The following is a 20,163-nucleotide window of genomic DNA, read 5'->3' as shown; positions in this document are numbered from 1 at the left end:
CAGCTATACGAGTTCAGGAATAGTTAGGATAAAATTAAATTTAAACGAATATATCATTTAAAAAGGAATATATTATGAGGAATTTTAAACTTTCTATAATATATATCATACTTAAACCTATTTATTTATTTGTATTATTTATTTATTACAGCGCGCGGCGGCGCACCAACAACAGTTGGCTGTACAAAGTGAGTACCAAATAAAATAAGCTACATATAGTATACTATTAGAACAGCAAGTACCAGGTGGCAAAGCCGAAAGCTAACCATTTACAAACCCCATAAACCAATTTAATTTGAACGATCCACAGCCAAGCGTCGGAGTCAAATTAACCTTGACTTTGAAAACAACGCAAAACCGAAAACCGAGAAGAAACCGCGAAAACTAAAGCAAAACAAATAAACAAATGAAATTCAGCAGGGTGGCTTAAGCGAAGTTGTATCTTCGGACGACAAACAAAATGTTTTACATATGTAAATGCGGAATGTGCGGATTACTTAACACTTTTATTCATTCCGCTCGGAGTCGCAAAAAGATCGGACGTAGAATCTATGGCTCCTACGGAGGCGGGTCCAAAATAAATAAACAAGGCGGCGGAAAGCACTAAATTCGATTGCGTGGGTGTGGGAACATCTGTCGTCGTGGAATATTTTTGCAGTCATTTCTAAGCCCAAATTGAGTGGCAACATAACACTAAATCTGAGGGTAATTCAATCAATTTGTTTATCAGCGATAGAAGATCTTAATAGGATTTGATCGAACCAGAAAGCAAATTGGGTGTTTGTGGTACTGAGGACCATCAATCTTGCTTCTTTATGATAATCAACTGATTTGTCAACAATAAAGTTCCACTTAGTTTAATTTTTTATGTTATAAAAAAGGGGGTTTAATTAGGATTAGTTCGAAGAGAAATAAGGGGAAATAATGACCATGAAACGTCCATCTTTATGATCTGCGTTTTTTAAAAGATACAAATTATTTGAAATATTATTCTGATAGAACTACCATTTTTATGATCCTAAAACTCGCATCTTTACGACCTGAAGTTTTTCAAAAGATAAAATGGTTTCAATAGTTCTATACCTATTAATTTCTAGTGTAAACCAAAGAACTGTGCCACATTTAAAACAAGTTTAGAATATTTATATGATTAAGTAACCCCACTGCTATCCCGACTATAATGCATATTCATAAGGTTTGTTAAAGTGGAAAAAGTTCTCGTTTTGTAATTGTTACAGCAACGTTACAAAGTGCAGGAACAACAACTGTGTAAATACACCCGAAGAATGCGCTGTGGCAGCAATTTCCCTGCTTTGCACAATATAAAAATAATAAAATGAAGCCAACAATTGTCTACGAATAGAAAGACAAAAACAAAATGGGGAGAACTCGGTCAGCGTGGCTCACAATAGAGGCCCCAAAAATGTGTTTACAACTTACTAGCCTTATGAGTACCGAAAAACTGGAGTAAGAGAGCGACAGAGAGACCCTTGCTCCAGTGCAGCGCGCGAGCGGGAGAGGGGAACTAACTGTTGCCGGGATGTGTTTACCCTTTGGCTGACCTTGAAAGTTTCGTGTACAGGCTGCACTTTTGTTGCTGTTGCGTTCCTTATGCTGAGCTGCAGTTTCAATGTCAGGCGAAAAAGCAAGAGTAAGAACAAGCAAACAGGCTCTGCAGAGGTGTTGGCTTAGCTATTTTATAGCAGATTTTATGGAGTGCCAGGTGGCCTTTCTCTTAAATTCGATTCATTTTTGAAGGAAGAAATGGTAATACTTATTTGATTGCAAAAGCAAAGAAAAGGAAATAGAACAAGTTCGGCCCACCACTCCACGATAATTTGGCAGTCGTATCTTATCAATTTATTGTTTCTGTAAAAGGGTGTGAATATTTTCTTTTAGCTACAATTTTGTTAAAGCTAAAATTCGATGTATATTTGAGCGTGAGTTGCCACCACTACTTCTCTCCCTGGCTGATGCATTTATATTTTGTTTTTGGATTTTTTTTTGGTCTTTTGTTTATCATGTATTTTGCTTTACCCCCTTTGCTGCCTCCGGATCAAGTGTCTCGGGCCATGACGTAATACAATTGAAGTGAGAGAGCGGCCTAGAGAGGGATGGAGAGAGGCTTAGAAAGCACACAACTTGGAGATTTTTTGCAACCCAAACACAACCCACAAACAAATCTCAAGCGGCATTGATGGTGAAGGCAGGCCAGACAGACGGTGACAAAATGTGTGGGCTTGTTTTATATTTATTTTTTATGCGCCGCCTGTGAGATAACACAATTGCGCTTTTTTCTCGAGCCGAACTAGAACAGACTCGGTGTCTTCAGAGCGAGCGAGATGGAGACAACGAGGGAGCGAGCGAGAGCGATGCCCACGGGTGGGACAGGGGGAGGGGGGGAACACCACCCATGCTAAGGGCAAAATTTTCGGGCGGTCTCGCCGGCCTACGTGCGTTGAGACACGCACGGCTAGAATCAACAAAAAGAGCAAAAAGAGCATTAGAATCGATAGAACGAACAAAGCGAGCGAAAAACAAAACAATCAACATAACAGCAATGTAAATGTTAATGCCCGTGTAAGACAACAACAAGAAGGTAGGCGCACAGTGGAACGTCTCAGACGAACACCTTTGGCACCTCCAGCATTACCGTTAAATCAAAAATATTTATAAAGGTTAGGGGTCAACCAAGGGTAAGCACTAGCTTAAATGTTTGATAAAAAAAACTTTAAATTCCTATATAAAAAGTAGCTAAATAACATGTTTTAACAGGGAACTAAGTATTAGAATGCGCCATGATTTCATATTTTAACAATTCATCGAACAAAAAAATTCCGCACATTTCAATAAGATATTGATAATAATTGATATTGATAATAGTTCATGATATTCAATTGAAGTAGTGATGGCTCAATTTTAAAATGCCATTTAAATTAGTTTCCCAAATTAATTTTTCATATTGAAGTGAAGTCAAAAAATCTTCTATTTTTAGAAGTACAAGTTAAAAAAAGTTTTTGAATTTCTTATAACACAGCTTAGAGTCATAGAAGTAGGACTCTAGTAAACCATTATTCATTGGAAAGTGAAGTTCGGAGGTACAATAGTTGAAATACCATCACATCTCCGAGTTACAAAGAAAGAGGTACCCTGAAATCAGTTTTTAAGATCCTGCGTTAGTTTGAGATATAGAAGCGGGACTGTTTTCCCATTTTCCGTGGTGGGGCAATCCGGAGCCGGAGAGCGGCGTGGAGAGAGTTCCAGAGGTCGATCGAAAAACAGAAAAAACAGAAAGTGGTTTGAAGTCGTCCCAGGCGGTCAGCTGACGGGCTGCCACGCCCCGAAGCGCCCACAGCGGCAGGGCCCTAAGCAACTTGGACTTGGCTATCTATGCACAGTGGCTGGCTCACCTTTCAGGTTTTATTGTATTTTTCTTTGCCATTTGGCTAGCTCTGCGTTTTGCTTTGCTCGCTTGATTTTCTGTTGTGCTCACCTTTTTCTCGCCCTGTGTGTAATACATAAAACAGAGAGGCCCGCACTCACGCACACACCCTCGCGCCGCCTCGCCGGCTCGGCACACAGATACGAAAGTATATAGATACGGATATAGACCGAGTGAGTGCCGACCACATGGGCGGACCGCGTTCAGTTCGAATCCAACTGCCGGCAGAGTCGGATGCTCAGCCACGTGACTTGAACTGCGACCAGCACCTTGTGAATTTCGAATTGTGAACTGTAGATTGTGGACTGTGAATCGTGTGCATTCGTTAATTAAAGTATCTTTTGACCGAAAATTGGAAACGGAAAACTCGTCCGTGGCTCAGAGTGAAATACCTAAACGGTTGGCAGCGCCAGGGGGAATTATTACTAATTTTAAGACGCGAAAACACAATTAGTTCCAAGCAAAGACAAAGAAAACTGGATTTTCGACAGCCCCCAAATATTTTCAACCTCTTCTCGACTATAAATATGCATGAGCGGGCAAAATTATGGTCAAAATCCGACAATCAAATCAGCTGAATGTGCGTGGAAAAGATTGTGAACTCCGAAATTAACATTTTCAATCGGGGAAAAGCTCCGATAAGAATTATGAAATATTTATAGCCACAGTTCAGCAAGTGACTTACATTAAAGGGGCTGTAAGCGATGAAGATCAAGTAAATGCCCAGATAAACAAGTTGATAAACCGTCTCGCTAATTAACGATATAATACACAAAAAATTACAAAAGTACGAGCACACGCAACAAAATCCGAATCGAAGCGAGAAACATTTGCATAAGTTAAAATTTAAGTTAAACAGCCGACCAAGGACGTGTAATTGCCATAAAAATCAAACAGATAAAATAATTTCATTCGCTGGGGCAAGGGGGAAAATATCCCACACCATGTGACTGATTTTATAAATAAAATAGATTTGAGTACGGAAAAACAGTGGGTGTGAAAAGAGTGAAAACATTTTGTGAAAGTCTGAGGAATGTATTTTCTCTGAGCTAAAGTTCCGGCACAAGAATATATCTCTTTTCGGAAAATTCTTCACTGGGTTTCTAAGGAGTTACAAAAATTGTTTATAACTTCTATTAAGATCTATTTAAAAATGATTTCCAATAGTTTGAAATTACTACATCTATTACTAGAAATTCTGCTAAACTTTTCGAGCAAACTGTTCGCCAGCCGGCGAAATATCTTCTGTTTTCCGCGATTTGACTTGATTTAAACTTTTGTTTTCTTGTCGCACAACTTTTCGGTTCTTTGCTCCTCGCCAAAGTTTATTTAAATACCCGAAAAGAGGGAATGATGGGTTTTGATTTATGGCCAAGAGGCGCCAATCGGCTGCTGTGTGCCGCTGTGACGTAAGCGAGGATGATATTCTGAAGAGCCGGAAAAGAGCTCGGTTCTGTGACTGTTTCTGTGCGGCATTTGCTGGGGTTTGTTTGCATAATAAACCATAATTAAGATTGGCTAAACCCAGATGATCTGGAAACGAGCTCTGCAGGTGTTTGCTCGTCTCGGCTCCTCCCTTCTTTTGTGCCAGCTCTTTGGTCTATAAATAAACCCGAAATTCTTTTTTCGGCCAATAATGAAAGGCGAATGCAAGGCCAGTAAAGCCTCCATAAGTCCATAAAAAGAACCAGAGTTTATTTTCGGCCCGAATCGGATGCGATCCCAGATGTGCACCCGGCTTTCCCGCGATAAGCACTAACCCACATTTGTGTACTACAGATGTAGTAATAGGACCTGATAACCCCAGCGAGTGGCCGAGCTTTTCACAATCTGTCCCAATAGAGCTGAACCAGCAATTGAAACCCACTTGGAATAGGTCAGTTTCGGATTCGGTTTCCTTCGCAGGCCGTTTGTGCCGCATAAACAATCTGTTTGTCGAGATATTATGTAGTTTGAGTGCTGGGGTAAACAAGTAGAGAGCCAGCCCGGAGGTTTATATCATTCACGCACACGTCGGCTGCGAAGAACGTGAAGCACTCGGAATAAATATGTTTTTCAGCTAATTTAATTAGAATTTATGCGCGGGCCCCAAATGTTCTGCAAGTGCCCCAGACCCTTTTTGTGTGGATTTGCGAGTGCGGACGGAGGCAGGCCTCCACAAAGGAAATGGAATTTCGGGGCAGCCGGCTCAAAACAAGATAAACAACAACACCGTGTGGGAAGCCACTCTTTCCACTCGGATCTCTGGCAAGGGGAAAGGGGTAGAACCGCCGTCGAAGGCGAAGAAATGAAAACACGGCAAAGAAATTGCGCAGCAAAAATGTTCCCGCTGCGCTTTATTTTGTTTTTTCCCTCGTGATTTTTGTTTTTGGACAACCACCACTGAGAAAAGAGCACATTTCGCACTCTCCAAGAGAAAGAGAGCAATGGCGAATTTTTTCTTGATTTTATTTGATTTTTGCGTGCGACGCAAAAGCCTCCAAACAAGACAAGCCCTCGGGCTCACTTTGAGATACATTTTGTTTTCGCCCATCCCTAGATTTATGCGGACAGTATCCATGGGATCGGGGTGGTTGGGGTGCCAAGAGCTTTGTCAATGGAAGAGAGCCACAAGAAGTGGAGTCGTAAAAGTTTTACGATCACGTAATCTCGGCCTTGAGTGGTAGTAATGTTCTTTAGCTCACTTTGAGAGGGGTTTGTCAAGAGATTGCTTACTATTATATTCCACAGTATAGTATTGATTCAAAGAGAGGGAATTAAAGGTATAGCAGTACAGTAAACTACTTGTGTTAACATCCAAAGGTAAACTTCCTAGGAGATGCATTTCAGGAGATTGCACATATTCGAGATTATTATTCAACGTGCGTGTAAATCTCCGAAATGGTGTTACCTCTTAAACCAACTTTTACTTATTACCCAAGCCATCTCCACAAGTAGGTAACAACTAAATGTAAAAACAGTTTGGAACCGTAAATTAGAAATGTATATTTATTATTGTTTTTGGCCGTGCTGCCACATTTGCAAATTTAATTTGTAGAAAAATTTCCGATTATAAATGTACCAAAAACAAACAAGATTTGTATAGTTCCGACTGCGTAGAATGCAGCCAATAGTGTAATCAGCGACTTGGATATTTCTATAGATATTCACAACCTGTTTTCAAAACAAACTAATCTTCTAGGCGCTGGTTCAGTGAACTTCCAGAAAGTTCTAAATATTTACGTAATGCAACGGACTTTATCTGTACAATTCAGATGCCTATTTTGTGCTCATCTATCACCACTTTTGCAGTAGAAATCTTAAATACGTTTTTCCCGATTTATACTTGTAGATAAGATCATAACTTTAGTAGCTAGTTTGGGATGTTTGTTTTTGCTTCCCAACTGGGGGGTCGCCTGAGAATTGGGTCAAGACGAGGAACTTACTTTAAACGGCAATTAAATTTCTGTTCATTTCGACTTGTTGTTGCCTTTGCCAAGCTGTTTAATTATAATCTCAGTCCGCAACAACATAAATATTTCATATCGCCTCCCCGTCAGATGATCGTTGTATCTTATTGTTGTGTTCATGTTGTGTTGCCTTAATTGCAACAGCTGTCTGCTCTTGTTGTTGCCGCATAAATTTTATAGTGCACTTAGCATACAGGGTGTCCCAGAATCCAGATGATGCCTGGCACTGAACTTGAAAAATGAGTGATTATTTGTATTACTGGAAAAGGTGGATACTATGGCAGGAAACTATGGTTCGTTAAGATTGATAGAGGTTCCCAATATGGTCATCCTCTAGATTATGCTTTTAGCATACAAGATGTCCCAAAATTCCAGATAATGCCTTACACTAAACCTGAAAAATAAGTGTTACCGAAATAGTTAGATATGAATAATATTAATAATTAAAATTTCAGAAAAGGTACCTTTATACCTATAGTTCTTCTTAAAAACATTTTCATTTTCTTTACATTACGTTTCTGTAATTTTACCGAACTAAAATTCTAAACATCCTCCTTCAGTTACCACAAACTTCTGTGCAATTTTCCTCTTAATTGTTTAAAGCCGCTCCTATTTCACCATTAGTCCGACTAAGTATTCTCGGTAATTCGAGGACATTTCTCTCCGTTAATTGAGTTCACGCCAGCGGACTTAATAAGATCCCCAGGCGGTCTCCTTTTGGTCGTCGTCGTCGTCTTGGAGCCGTCGCCTTTTCCCTGGCCAGTTTGTTAAGTCCCGCGGAACGACCTCTGCCACTCCGTTGGATGTCGGACGTCGCACGTCAGCCCCAGATCCCAGACCACGCCCAAGAATATATATGTTTTTATATTATGTGACTCACACACGCTGCGGCGATTGTCCTTGAACTGTTTTCTGTCACTTAATCCTGTATCATGTGGACAATAAAGGCATCTGCGGAGCTTTGGACCAGCCAAGCGCCACATTATCAAGTAAACGAGCTAAATGTGCAGCTCGTGACACGTACAGTGGAAACTGGCAAGAGGGGAACCTTGATTTTTAAATTAAAGAACCCTTTCATTTAAGGAATTCAAGCCAAAGAAAAAAGGTTAAAAGGGGAGAACATTTTGTATTATCTTTCATGATTTATAAACACTTCCTCTAACCAATATAAGACCATACATCCTAACTTTCCTTTTTCTTTGCTCCCTTTCTTATCGATTTATTGTGTGCTTTATAAAAGAAGAACCAAATCTAGGAAGCTATAAGAATTTATCGTACAAAATAAACCCAAAAATGGGTCAGTGGGTAGAGTATTTGGACAGTATTTGGAGCATTATACAATAATTTGTTGACTAGAGAAGCTTACACTAATAATTGAAAAATCATGAGAATCAAAATTAACCACATTTAACAAAATCGACAATAAATCTCCCATACTTAAAACCGCTTATAGGGCCCTAAAACGTGACTTATTCTTGCTTTTTGCTCCCTTTCTTTGTTCGTTGTTGGCAAGCTGCTAATTTGAAACACAAATTTCCAGTGCAATTTACGGGTTTTAGCACGCAGCTCTTTATGGTGATTTATATGGGGGGTACGTATAGATTGGGAATACAGATGGGGATCTGTACCCCCCATAAATGTAAATCAAATATGAGTGCGGCTAAAAGTCAAACACACCCACTTTAAAAGCCGATAATTGGCATGCACGATTGACCGTTCACTGTGGCAGCCCACTATACAAGTATAAGTATATTCCAGCGATAAGATCGGAAAGGGATTGACCTTGACTGGGGTCCCGAGGGAGGTGACGAGTCCAACAGCTTTCGATTGCCATCGAGATACGATGAACATTGGTTGGTCAACAGCAAATGCTCAAATTCGCGTCGCACTCGAGTGGGTAAACAACTTGCAGCACTCTCCCCCGCAGATAAATGCATCTTATGCACACACAAATGGGGAATATATAGTTTATATTGCCCGCGCACACACTATACTGAAAGCGTACGTTCTGTGTTCCGCTGATAACAAAACAAGAATAACAATTGCACTGTTTGCTCGTCGCTGGCACCGCTAGATATGCACACAGCCGAATGGATATATGGATGTATCTACACCTATCTACACGTACGATGTACCCTCGTGTGCTTTCCTGCAGTCAACAAATTAATTCGTTGTAAGTTCTGTTGAGAACCTGTGGGCAATTAATAATGTTTTTCTGGCCAGGCTTTTGCGGGAAGAGAGCGGGCTGACAATTGTTAATTTTGCTAATTGTGAATTTTTTTATGTTTTCGCAAGCGGAAGTCGTAAACAGTTTGTTTTGAGAAGCCAAGGTTCAGCGAGCTGACAGGAGTGTTGAAAACAGTAGGACTATTAAATGATATTGCCAGGTTCTGTATGGGACTTACTCTATTACTATAAGTGTGAAACACTATTATAGAAACAGGTGATATTTTCAATATACTTAACAGAATTTTTTAAAAACAGTAGGGCCACTTAATTATATTTCCTTATATATAATATATAATTTTTTATGGTTTCTATTGGGGACAGAAGAATATGCTAGAACTCTGGTAAACAGCTGGTAGGACTATTGTGCTATTTTTAATATGTCATGCAGGATACACAACAACTGCCATTAATTTATGCCTTTTATGCTTTCCATTGCGTGAGCAGCAGGCGTTTTCCAGCCCTCCAGGCAGGCTTTTTCATTAAGCCTGACATTAACATTTCCATTTTTCATTCACCGTCCCGACAATTGTCTGTATGCCATGCCTCCCCCTGCACTTACTTTGTATTATTCTTGCCATTGTCCTTGGCTCACAGGAAGAATGTGCTGTAATCTTGGTTGTTCTCCAGCCCTCTGCCATCCTAATACCGCTTCTTGGCCAGAAGCCAAAAGTTAGGTTCGATAGCTGCCACCGACACGGCCCACAGCCACAAATAGGCTCATAAAATCTAATTAGCACCGCCGCACAACCTGCCAAAATACTTGCGATCCCGAGACTCGGGCTCACTCATTTGCATGATTTTCCAAGTCCAAGCCCACATCCCATTTCCATTGACGTCAGCGAGTGGGAGCCAATAAATAACACATTGTCAAGGACCGAGAAGAGTGGTGGAGGGGTGGGTGGAAGGTCTGAGCAGATAAAAACCTTATAACTTGACATTCCCCTCGGTTTGCCTTGTAATAATTACACTTAGTAATTGCCTAGTGATACGCAAACTTGTCGTGGGTACACACAATGTTGTAAACAGAGAATATCAACAGCAAAATGCAGGGGTGATAGAACAGATCTTTAAAATGTGTCTTAGATTGGGCAACCAATTATTTTGGAACCTAATTGACTTCTTTGTTAGGACCACTAATGGTATATAATTTAGCCATGGCTTAGAGACTTTCCTCTATTGCTGGCTTCGGTTATTTCCTCCTTTCCTTTTCTACTTATTTTACGCTGCCACTTTCGTGACTTGTTTTAATAAATCGACTTCTTGTGACGTCAGCGAGTGCCGATAGAAGATTATTATATTGTTTCGGGGCGCGTGAATCTCATTTGTCATGGTCCCTTGAAAGCCCAAGTAAGCTCAAAAGAAAGTACGCAAGAAGATAACGAAGTACCATACGTATAAAACGGTCGTAAAGAATTCTATATATATTCTACACGTTGAGAACACTCAATGCCAGCGCTGGGTTAAAGATCACCAGATAGTACAGATTCAATTGCGCGGAAAACCCAAGTCGAGCCCCCGTCGCTGGCCCCTTTCCACTCTTACTTGCTGAGGGGGCTACTTCAGCGCTTGGTTATGCAAAGAGCTGCAAATGTGAATCAGATGTCCGACTCCATTAGAACCGCAAACAAAAAGCCAACTAGCCGAGAAAACACCAGCGGTGCACTCATTATCTGAATTCCAGCCGAGGCAGGGGTACACTGGTGGAAAAAACGGCAATATCCTAAAGAATATTCTATAAAACAGCCATGTCCTAGAATGGAAGAATTATTTTGAGGGTTCTTTTTTATTAAAGAGCAGTTTGGGATCACCTTAAATTTGTTTTTAGGCTCTTAATACGTAATCCATGCGTATCTTAACATTTGAATGCTTCTAGGAAACCTTCTTTTTATACCATATTAAAGGGACTATACCATACTTCTTTATGAATTTTAAGAAATTCAGTAATCAAATCAAGAAGCAATGACGATATGATACGATTTCTGGCATGCCCTCTTCGGTTTCTCCGTGATTTGCAAAACACATTAGTGAGTATAGAGCCTTTTTTCTCCGTGGCACTCGTAGTAGGAGGGTGTGCCCTTGTGTGTGAACTGCACTTGTTGCTGCGAGGAAATCTTCACTCGACTGCCGGCTCATTTCATTTGCAAATTTCACCGGCTGCGAGCGCTTGCACAGGGCAAACACCGGCCTCCAGGGAAGCTCCATGTGCACACCACAGTCCCAGTCCCAGTCCCAGTCCCGACCGTATGACCACGTCCATTCGATGTGTGTAGTATGTATCGGATCGTTATATAAGCCAAGCGCGTGAGTGGAGTCAGCGTTGAGTCGCCACTGGATGACGAGTCTCCGTCCGCAGAGGGCGTCAAAGGTCTTCTCCACCCGGGCATGTTTGTTCCTCGGCTTTTCTTTCCCATTTTCCGTGGTCGACTCCATGGAGCTACTTATGCGAAGAGGCTTGTGAATCTCAGGGGCATGACTCACGAAAAGTGGATCAGAAGGCGAGGTGTTTGGCTTTAAGTTATGCATTGGGTTTCGTCTTTTGACTATTTATGGACTGATAGTGAATTAATTATTGGCCACTTGAGTCACCGATTTTGAATGCGGTTCTAAATGAGCTGTTTAGTAATAATTTACTAAACTATAAGCTTATAGGTAAATTAGTATTCTGGCTCTTGGCAAAACAAATTATAAATTAAAATAATCAGGTTAGTAAGAGGTCAATACTGGTGGTTTATTTCCATGTTTCACTGTTCATTCTTTTCCAAAGTATTGTTGGTAGATAGTGTAAAGTACAACAGAAATCAGAGTAATGATATTTTTAGTTTGCAATTTGTTGTGTGTACTTCAAAAATGTATACTTTTATCTTTGCTTAAATGAACGTGTCTACTTTGACGTTAAATACTGTAAGCACACATATCTTAGGGATATATAATATGTTCTGTGCGTTTTTATAGCGCAAGTTAAGACATAGGTTCTGATTTTCTGCGGCTGACTTGCCTGTCAGCGAAATGCAAACCTAGTCGGACATTCGAACTGAGTGCGATGCCAAAATCGCACTAGCCAAGAGAGAAAAACATGTAATTGGAGGACACCTCGTCTATATTCTAGGTGGCGAGATGCAGCGGAAAATTCCCAAGCCCAAGGTTCCGTGCGGATCGCTGCGGTTCCGTGTAGGTTCCTTTCCCAACCCAAAACCAATTAACGGATGGCAACAGCGTGCCCAGTTCTGTGAAACGTGCGGGCTGCAAGTGCCTGCGCTTCCGGTGGCAGTCGCACACTCGACCATACGTAGATGCACTGCATTTGTTTAATTGCACGGCTCCAATGATGCGGAAACAGCAAAAAACAAACAAAAAATGGCGGGGATAGGGGTACATATGGCCCGCCCACAAAACTTGGACGAGCACTTGCTTCGCCTCACTTGCACAAGTAATTCGCCAGTGGAAATTAGTGACAGTTTTATGGGTTTGTTCTTGGACTTATATATGTACTATATGCAAGTGGGGGTCGGAAAATGCAAGGACATCCGTCGGGGGCTTTGTTTTTGTAAGAGCTTACAGCTCAGCCAAGAGTTGTCCCCGCCACGAAGGTTCAAAGTTGACAGCGAAGGTCGTGACCCGAGTGCATTTCGGTCAAGGATCTATTTATGGTCCAGGGATGAATTGGGGGAGGGTGGGTTCAGCGACTCGCTTGAAGGTCGCTGCGTGCCACAGTTCTGTTCATTTGCAGGTGCCAACTGCCCCGAGTCAAACAGTAACTAATCGATTAGCTTGATATTGCCAGTGCCTTGAGTGGCACTTTGAAACGAAAGCTAAGCGGTTTCGAGTAGTAGAGTAATCGAAGGAAGGCGCAAATGACTCAAATTATAAGTTATTTATGTAAAGGGAGCACTGCAGAATGATATAAGTTAAATCTGAGATCTAGTAAATGGGTTCACTGTTGAGTGACTACTCTTCCTTTCCGCACTCAGACGTACGAAGATCAAGAACGTTGCCCCTTAAACGGTTATATCATCCAACTGCTCGTATTTGGAATGCCCTCCCCTCTCAAGATCCATGGGCAAGTTCAAATATTTGCACCGACATCTCCCTGCCGCCCGACTCTCCTGCTTTGGAGCTGAATCATCGGGTTATCTGCTTTCAGCGCAAACAGGCAAGCAGAAGTCAGCACAAAAGCAAGCCAGAGTTGGAGCCAAATGCGAAATTGGAGGAGGCTAAAAACAAAATACGAGCCGCCACGAAAAAAGAAGCTACTTAAATCGCACACCTTAGCACATCCGTCAGAACGTACCCACATGACCAGTGCATGGCGATAAGGAAGGGAATCGGGGGAATGCCCGATACTTATTTACACATATCCAATATCCAATCACGTTCAAGGTAAATGATGACCGAATTTCGCACAAACTTGCCTGCGGTGCAGAGCCAAAAATAAAAAAGCTGGCCTAGTGTACTGTTTACACTTACTCAGGCTCCCAAAGATAAATTAGGCATACGCCCCATGGGCGGTTAAACAATTTGTTTGCGCCTTTCTGGCCTTTATTTATGGTGGACTGTCAATCACAACAACTGCGATGGGGCCAGCGCAAACACACAAGCAGCTCTTATCAGCCGAAAGTACGAGTACACCCGTAGTATTTCCTTATCGCCTGGGCTTGTCTAGTGGGGGTCTGCCTGATAATTTAGCATTTAGCAATTTTGCGCTCCCTAATCAACGTTCTTTTGCGTACACACTTGACCTAAATGCGCAATTGCCGGGACCTATAGACTTTTGGAACCTACTGTATAGTACATGGCCGAATACCAGGGGGGTAGGCGTAATATTTGTCCCAGGGGCTCAAGATCTCAAGGTAGGTCTTATAAGGTGAATGCAGTCCTACTCTGATTTGAAAGAAGCACCCCAATTTCTTAATAAATACAATTCTTGAGAGGGGCTTGTATCCGTTAGATACGCCATTGACGTACTCATGTGCTTATATAGTATGGCATTATGTACCCGCTATATACTTTCACTTTCGCTCCACGCATGCGTCATAAATGGGGCCTAAAAGGGAAAGTCTGAAAGGAAGTTGACCCCCGAACTGCGTGTTTTCTCAGTCACATTTTCGGCATATCACGTTTCGAAATATTGCATACTTAGAAGGGCATTCCGATCCTTATGGCTAAATGCGCTCTTAATGGGGCTTCCTCCGCTCTTAAAGGCCAAGTAGGAATTTCCTATACTCGCCAGAGAATTCTTTCACTTTTGAGTGATTTATGGCCGAGTTATGTGAGTGCCCTTGAGATGCCCCTTGCTGAATCAGATGGTAATTCAGCCGCATTCGCTAATGGATTACACATGCTTGAGTGTTGGCTGCACTGGACTATGGCGCTGGGGGAAATGGTTCAATTCATGCTTTCACTCTCACTTTTCGCATCATGTGCTAGGGTTTCAAGGACACCTCCAAAGCCCCACTGCCACCTCTCTCAGCCTCTCTTGCTCTCTCCCTCTGTATCTCTCTCTGTTTGGCACTCGCTCAACAGCACGTGCACCGTTTGTTCTTTTCATTCTCATTCTTCTTTAGGATTTTAAGCCGAGCGGTTGTGTGCGTACATCAGTGTTCGTGTGAGTGCGTGGGCGGCCGGCCGTGTTATGTGCGTACATACTTACGTCTGCGTGTATATATATGTATAGAATTTTGCATTATTTATACAAATTTGATTGGCGGTAAATAAGTGGGTGACTTAACCTCAATTGAACCGGCTGCTCGCCGTGCCTTCTTTGTTCTACGAATGGCATCAAATTTGATACAAATTGTGAAATATTCCCCTGAAAGGGGCACTTAAAAAAGTTAATCAATATTCCGCAGTGTTCTGCCCGCCTTTCTACATATTTTCGATCTTTCCCATTTGTTTTTATCAGTGCGCCTTCGCCTCTTTCTTCATTTGAAATCGCTGGCCGCGTTGTTATTGTTGCTTTGATAATAAAAATAGAACTTAACTTTATTTTTCTGTGCTCTGCTTTGGCTCGCTTCTCGAATGCCCCGCCCCCGACTACCACTTCCACTCCCCCTCCTTCTCGCTCTTCTTCGTTTGCTGTTTGTTTTTACTCTGGGCGATAAAGATAAAGGCCGTTTATTTAAATCAGAGTGCCCATGTGTGTGTGCGCAGAGTGAACGATTTATAAAGCAATCAGCAATCAGCTTTTCTCGAGCAGATGCAACGCGTATTTATTGCATTATAAAATAATTTAATTACCCAAGAGGGGTTGACAGCCCGACAAAAACCGCAAGTGCAGTGGGCCTAGAAAGAGAGCGGTCTAGAGGGGGGAGAGAGGAGCGGGAGAGTGGGGGCTTAAGTCAGCCAGGCGACAAATTTTTCATTAGTGAGAAGTCTACTTTGGAATTGTGAACTTTAAAAATACCAAATTCGTCTATCAATTCTTTAAGATTAGATTGTGAGACCCCCAAAAACAAAACAGACGAAATCAATTGGGCCCATATATGTACTATCATTCGAGTATATTTCCAAAGGTCAAGTGGTTGTGTTTCAAACTGGTTTTACCATCAAAAAATTTCCTGAAAAATGTTTATAAAAAGGTATCAACTGGTTATATATGGCAAATCAACAAAATTCCCTGGAAATTTTGTGTGAAGGAATATTTTCTAATCAGTTTCAAATAAAACTTATGCAAATTTCTAATTTTCTTCTGAAAATCGTAATTTTTCCGCGACAAAATGATCGTGTGACATTGAACTTTACCAACTTTTGTCGCCTGGGTCGCTGAACCCGCCTAGAAAACCGACCCTGAGCGCAGGTTGCAGTCCGTGCAGGCGGCAAATGTGTCGCAAGCGTTCTCAGTGTCAATCGATCGATTAGGTATTTTTTTGTTTGCCCACCGCATGTCGCAACAATGACAGCAAGGCGGAGAATTAAATGAATTGAAATAAATGACAATAAAGCTATGCGCGCATTGACTCCGCCTTGTTGTTGCTGCTGTTATTGTGGGTGGTGTGGTGAACTTGCTCAAGTGCATTTATCACCCAATATGTTGTTTCTTTTTTGTGTTCGATTACAGCCCATAATGTGGCGGCAAAAAATGTTTAAAAATGTTAAAAATAAACAAACGCGTCGTGGCAAACAAAAAGCAACATAAAGAACAAATAAAACGAGACGATGTGTGCAGCTTTGACTTAATTTCAGTGCGTTCAACCTAGGAGCGAGCGGGAGAGACAATCGCAGAAAGAGACATGCAGAGCAAAAGCTCTCGCACAAGTGCATAGATAGTGGGCGGCAGCAAGAGAGAGCAGGAGAGTGATGTGATGTGATTTTCATTTACAGTTGAAGGATTATTATGTGACTTTTACAAGGCGAGACAGAGACGGCGACAGGGGATCGCAGTGTTTACTTTAACCAAATTGACAAGTGAAACAACAACAATTACATCAGCTGTTTTACACTGCGTTGCAAAAGTGTAATAACAACCTAGAAATACAAACAACAAATACAAAACTGACAAAAGAGTGAAAACAACGGCCCGAAAATGCATGGAATCACGCACCTGTACCGCCAGCACGCCGTGGAAAAACAGCTGAGCGGCGGCGAGAGTTGGTCCCGCCAGATTTACCCGAGCTACGGCAGCAGCGCCGATGCCTCCTCGCAGGGCAGTCGCCTCTACAGCGTGGACTCCTCCAGCAGCTCCAGCTCCAACTCCAACAACTCGGGGGGCGGAGGAAGCGGCGGTGGAGGAGCATCTGCAGGTGGCGAGAACCTGGGCGGGGTCACCGGGAGCGCCTACGCCCAGTGGCAGAGCGACCGCCACTCGCTGCCCCAGGCCGTGCCCGATGCCCCAAGGTCATTGGCCAACCACCACTACCGCAACTCGCCCACCCACCACGCCCACTACCAGCAGCAGCAGCCACAACACCCCACCAGCGGCAGCCTCAAGCGGACGCCCTCCTCGAAGCGCAGCTTCCTGGAACGATCTCACAGTCCGGCGATCTATGGCGTGAGTAGAAGCCCCACGACCAGGATGCAAACCGATCGAAAAAGTAGTTACAGTGCTTGAAAGGGACCAGTATGAAATTAGGTCACCTTAATAAAAACTAAGGAAATATAATGTATGAATTGCATTGAAAATTATAAAATTAAATTAGTGGGGTTTATAAGATCACTGACATTGATGATTAGAATTCCATCTTATAATTTAGATCCGTGGCTTGGAAGGTGCGGTTTGTAAGATCAATGACATTAATAATAAGTATTTCATTTTATAATTAAAAGTACTAGTCTTTAATATTTTTCTCGGCAGTTTATCTTTAAGTTGGAAAGGGTTAAAGCATCATAAGTGTCTTACAAGACGAAAGTGTTAGGTTAGAAAACAAATATTTAAGGTACATTACTTGATTTATTATTTATTTTTTTTGTAAATCTTTGCAAGCAAATAAATTCAGTTTGTATATATATATACTATAGTAAAGGTAAATAAAGGTTAATTCGACTCGGATCGGTTTGCATCCCCCAAGCAGGATTTTTTTAGGGAAAGTTAATCCTAACTTTAAAAAACTTGCAGAGCATGCGTCGCAGTGGATGCCCGGACTTTGGCTCCCCGCCACCCACGGCGCCCGCTGGCGGTGGCGGCTACTTCCCCCACGACCTCGACGACATTTACGAGAGCCAGGGGGACCATCAGTATTTCACCCACACGGGTGCCAGCGGACAGCAGCAGCAAAGGCCCACGGCCATCTCGATCTTTCACCGAGTGAGTGCTGCCCACACCTCACTGGATGACTATAGCTTGCCGGGGGAAGCCTCAAGGCAGTCGATGAACAGTACGGACAGCGGAGTGAGCAACGGACCCTTCAACCGCCAGCGCTTCGACAACTCGTCCTTCGCCAAGAGCCTCAGCATCGACGAGCAAGAGCAGCAGCACTCGCCCCACAAGGACGGTCACGGCAAGCATGGAAAGCAGCACCACCACCATCACCACCACCATTCGATCCACGAGCTGGTGAAGCACTTTGGCAAGAAGATGCACCTGTGGCCCAGGAAGCACCACGACGCCCAGAGTGTTTGCACCTCGCCGCAGAACGATCCGCAGGAGAACTTCCGCACCAGATCCAAGAGCTTGGATGTGAACACGCTCAGCCGCCCCAACCGCATCCTGGATGACTGGGGGGCCACCTACAAGATCTACGATCGCATAGTCAAAGAAGGTAAAGGGCTGTGGGTGGGGTTACGTTCTTCTGGTACTGGTACTTGCTGTTCGACTAGGTCTAGCCTCATAAGCTTTGAATATTCCTTTTGAATACTTGTGCCACTGATGATTCGGATCGCCTTTCAGGTGCTCATATGCGTCGTGCCTCAGCGGATCTGGAGAAACGCCGTGCTTCAGTTGGCGCCGCTGGTCGAGGGCTGCGGGGAGATGGTACGCTGGATCCACACCATGCAGCCATCCTCTTCAGAGACTCCAGAGGGGTAAGTTTCGTAAACTGTTTGTTAAGATTAAAGCATATTATTTATTTTAATTAAAGATAGTGAACTTGATAAGTCAAAAAGTCAACAAAAGTTATCTTCCTAGTTGTACGTAATAATGTATCACCTAACAAAGGTGCTCTACGCCTTAAGAACTTACTTTCCCTACTAAAAGTTGATGGTATATCATCATCATCTGCTATTCAGAGCTATTAATAGCTTAAAATGCGCTTCTGTGTATTCCTCCTTTTCTCTAAGAATTCCACTGTATGACTCCCCTTTTTTGTTTACCTCATTCAGTTCACTTCACCTTGACATTTCCGATTTACACTGTTACCCGTTGAGAAGTGCGTTTTCCCGGTTGCTTATATAATTCCCCCAAGGTCGTGTGCAATGATGCGCGTATAAGTATAATACCTCTCCTGTTGGCACCGGCTGAAAGTTAAGAACTGGGGAAAATTCTTCGTGCAATTATTCATCAAAATAGTGAAAGTACTTTAAACTCACATTATCCCCAGTTTGTTAAATTTTTGTAGCATACTTTGAGGGTTACGGAGGTGCTACATCTCGTGTAGATTACGTGTAGAATACCACATGGCGTATAAAAAGTGCTTATTGCGTATACGTAATGTATCTGCGATAACTTGCGATTAGATTTGCCACCAGAGATCCATACTTGCAAATGCAATTCAACCGATATTGGTGAAACAAACTCGGAGTAATGAATCACCGCGTATTGAAAACCAGAAATCACGATGATAGCTAATTTGTACTCGGGCTTTGTCATAGTCATTGGATTAGTTGAAAAATTACCTTTCCTTGGGTTTTTACGCCCCCACCTATGTTTGTATGAAAATACAAGGTCGCATAATGGGCCTAATGGCCATTAAAACCTACTGCTATTATATGGCTAGAGTCTGTTGTTATTGTTTACTTCACACTCCGCAACGTGGTCACCCGTGGAAACTGGTTTAGATCGATAGATAGAATCATGTGTCAGGTATTTTATTTTCGTTTGCATTGCCTGGGAATTCTCGTTGAACTCTTTGCTAATTCTTTCTAACTTTTCTGTACTCTGACGTCAGTGGGGTGGGCTTTCACCGTTGAATTCTTTTTGCCATTGGTGTGCTGTTGGTATGTGTCCGCTAATGATGATGATTAATTAGCCAAGTACTCTTCTCACTGTTCTTGGCCGCCTCACTGCCGCTCTCTCTTTTTCGCCCTCTCTTTCTCTTTAGCAAGGCCACAATCTTGCAGCACCGTTTGTTTTACTTATCGCTTAAACAACAAAACAACAAGTGTACACAGAAGCTCTTTGCCTTTGCGATGCGTACATTTCTCAGTTGACTCAATGAGTGGATTCGCTTTGAGTGAAGTACTTGCTGCGCCTCTTCTTCTTCCGCCTGCAGTGGCCTTCTTGGGCCTTGTGCCTGTGTGGGTGCAAGTGGGTCTCTCGCAGAGCCCCCTCTCTTTCACTTCACATATGCCCATCTCTGTCTATGGACCGTTTGTTTGCCTTAACGATTTAACGATCAAGTGAAAAGGGAAACAAACGAACGCCATTCTTCTGATACCCTCTTCATCCGGTTACCT

At 42.5% G+C, this 20,163-nt stretch overlaps 1 protein-coding gene across 7 annotated transcripts in view; it reads left to right on the top strand.

Annotated features, from left to right (window-relative positions):
* Positions 1-20,163, top strand: part of LOC108027153 (5'-AMP-activated protein kinase subunit gamma-1) — a 68,442-nt gene that overhangs the window by 39,454 nt on the left and 8,825 nt on the right. For 4 of the 7 annotated variants that reach the window (XM_017098377.3, XM_017098374.3, XM_050888793.1 and 1 more), the window contains 2 exons: positions 152-188; positions 18,440-18,573. In XM_017098377.3, the coding sequence (XP_016953866.1) occupies positions 152-188; positions 18,440-18,573 (171 nt within the window). Of the gene's footprint in view, positions 1-151; positions 189-3,643; positions 3,842-14,700; positions 14,825-16,437; positions 17,105-17,668; positions 18,312-18,439; positions 18,574-20,163 lie in introns of those variants that run through there. The other 3 variants (XM_017098378.3, XM_050888794.1, XM_044094776.2) reach the window with 3 other exon arrangements.

This window comes from Drosophila biarmipes, chromosome 3R, assembly GCF_025231255.1.
Source record: "Drosophila biarmipes strain raj3 chromosome 3R, RU_DBia_V1.1, whole genome shotgun sequence".
Taxonomy (NCBI): domain Eukaryota; kingdom Metazoa; phylum Arthropoda; class Insecta; order Diptera; family Drosophilidae; genus Drosophila; species Drosophila biarmipes.
The sequence above is the reverse complement of the archived record's forward strand: the minus strand, read 5'-3'. Positions and strand labels throughout refer to the sequence as shown.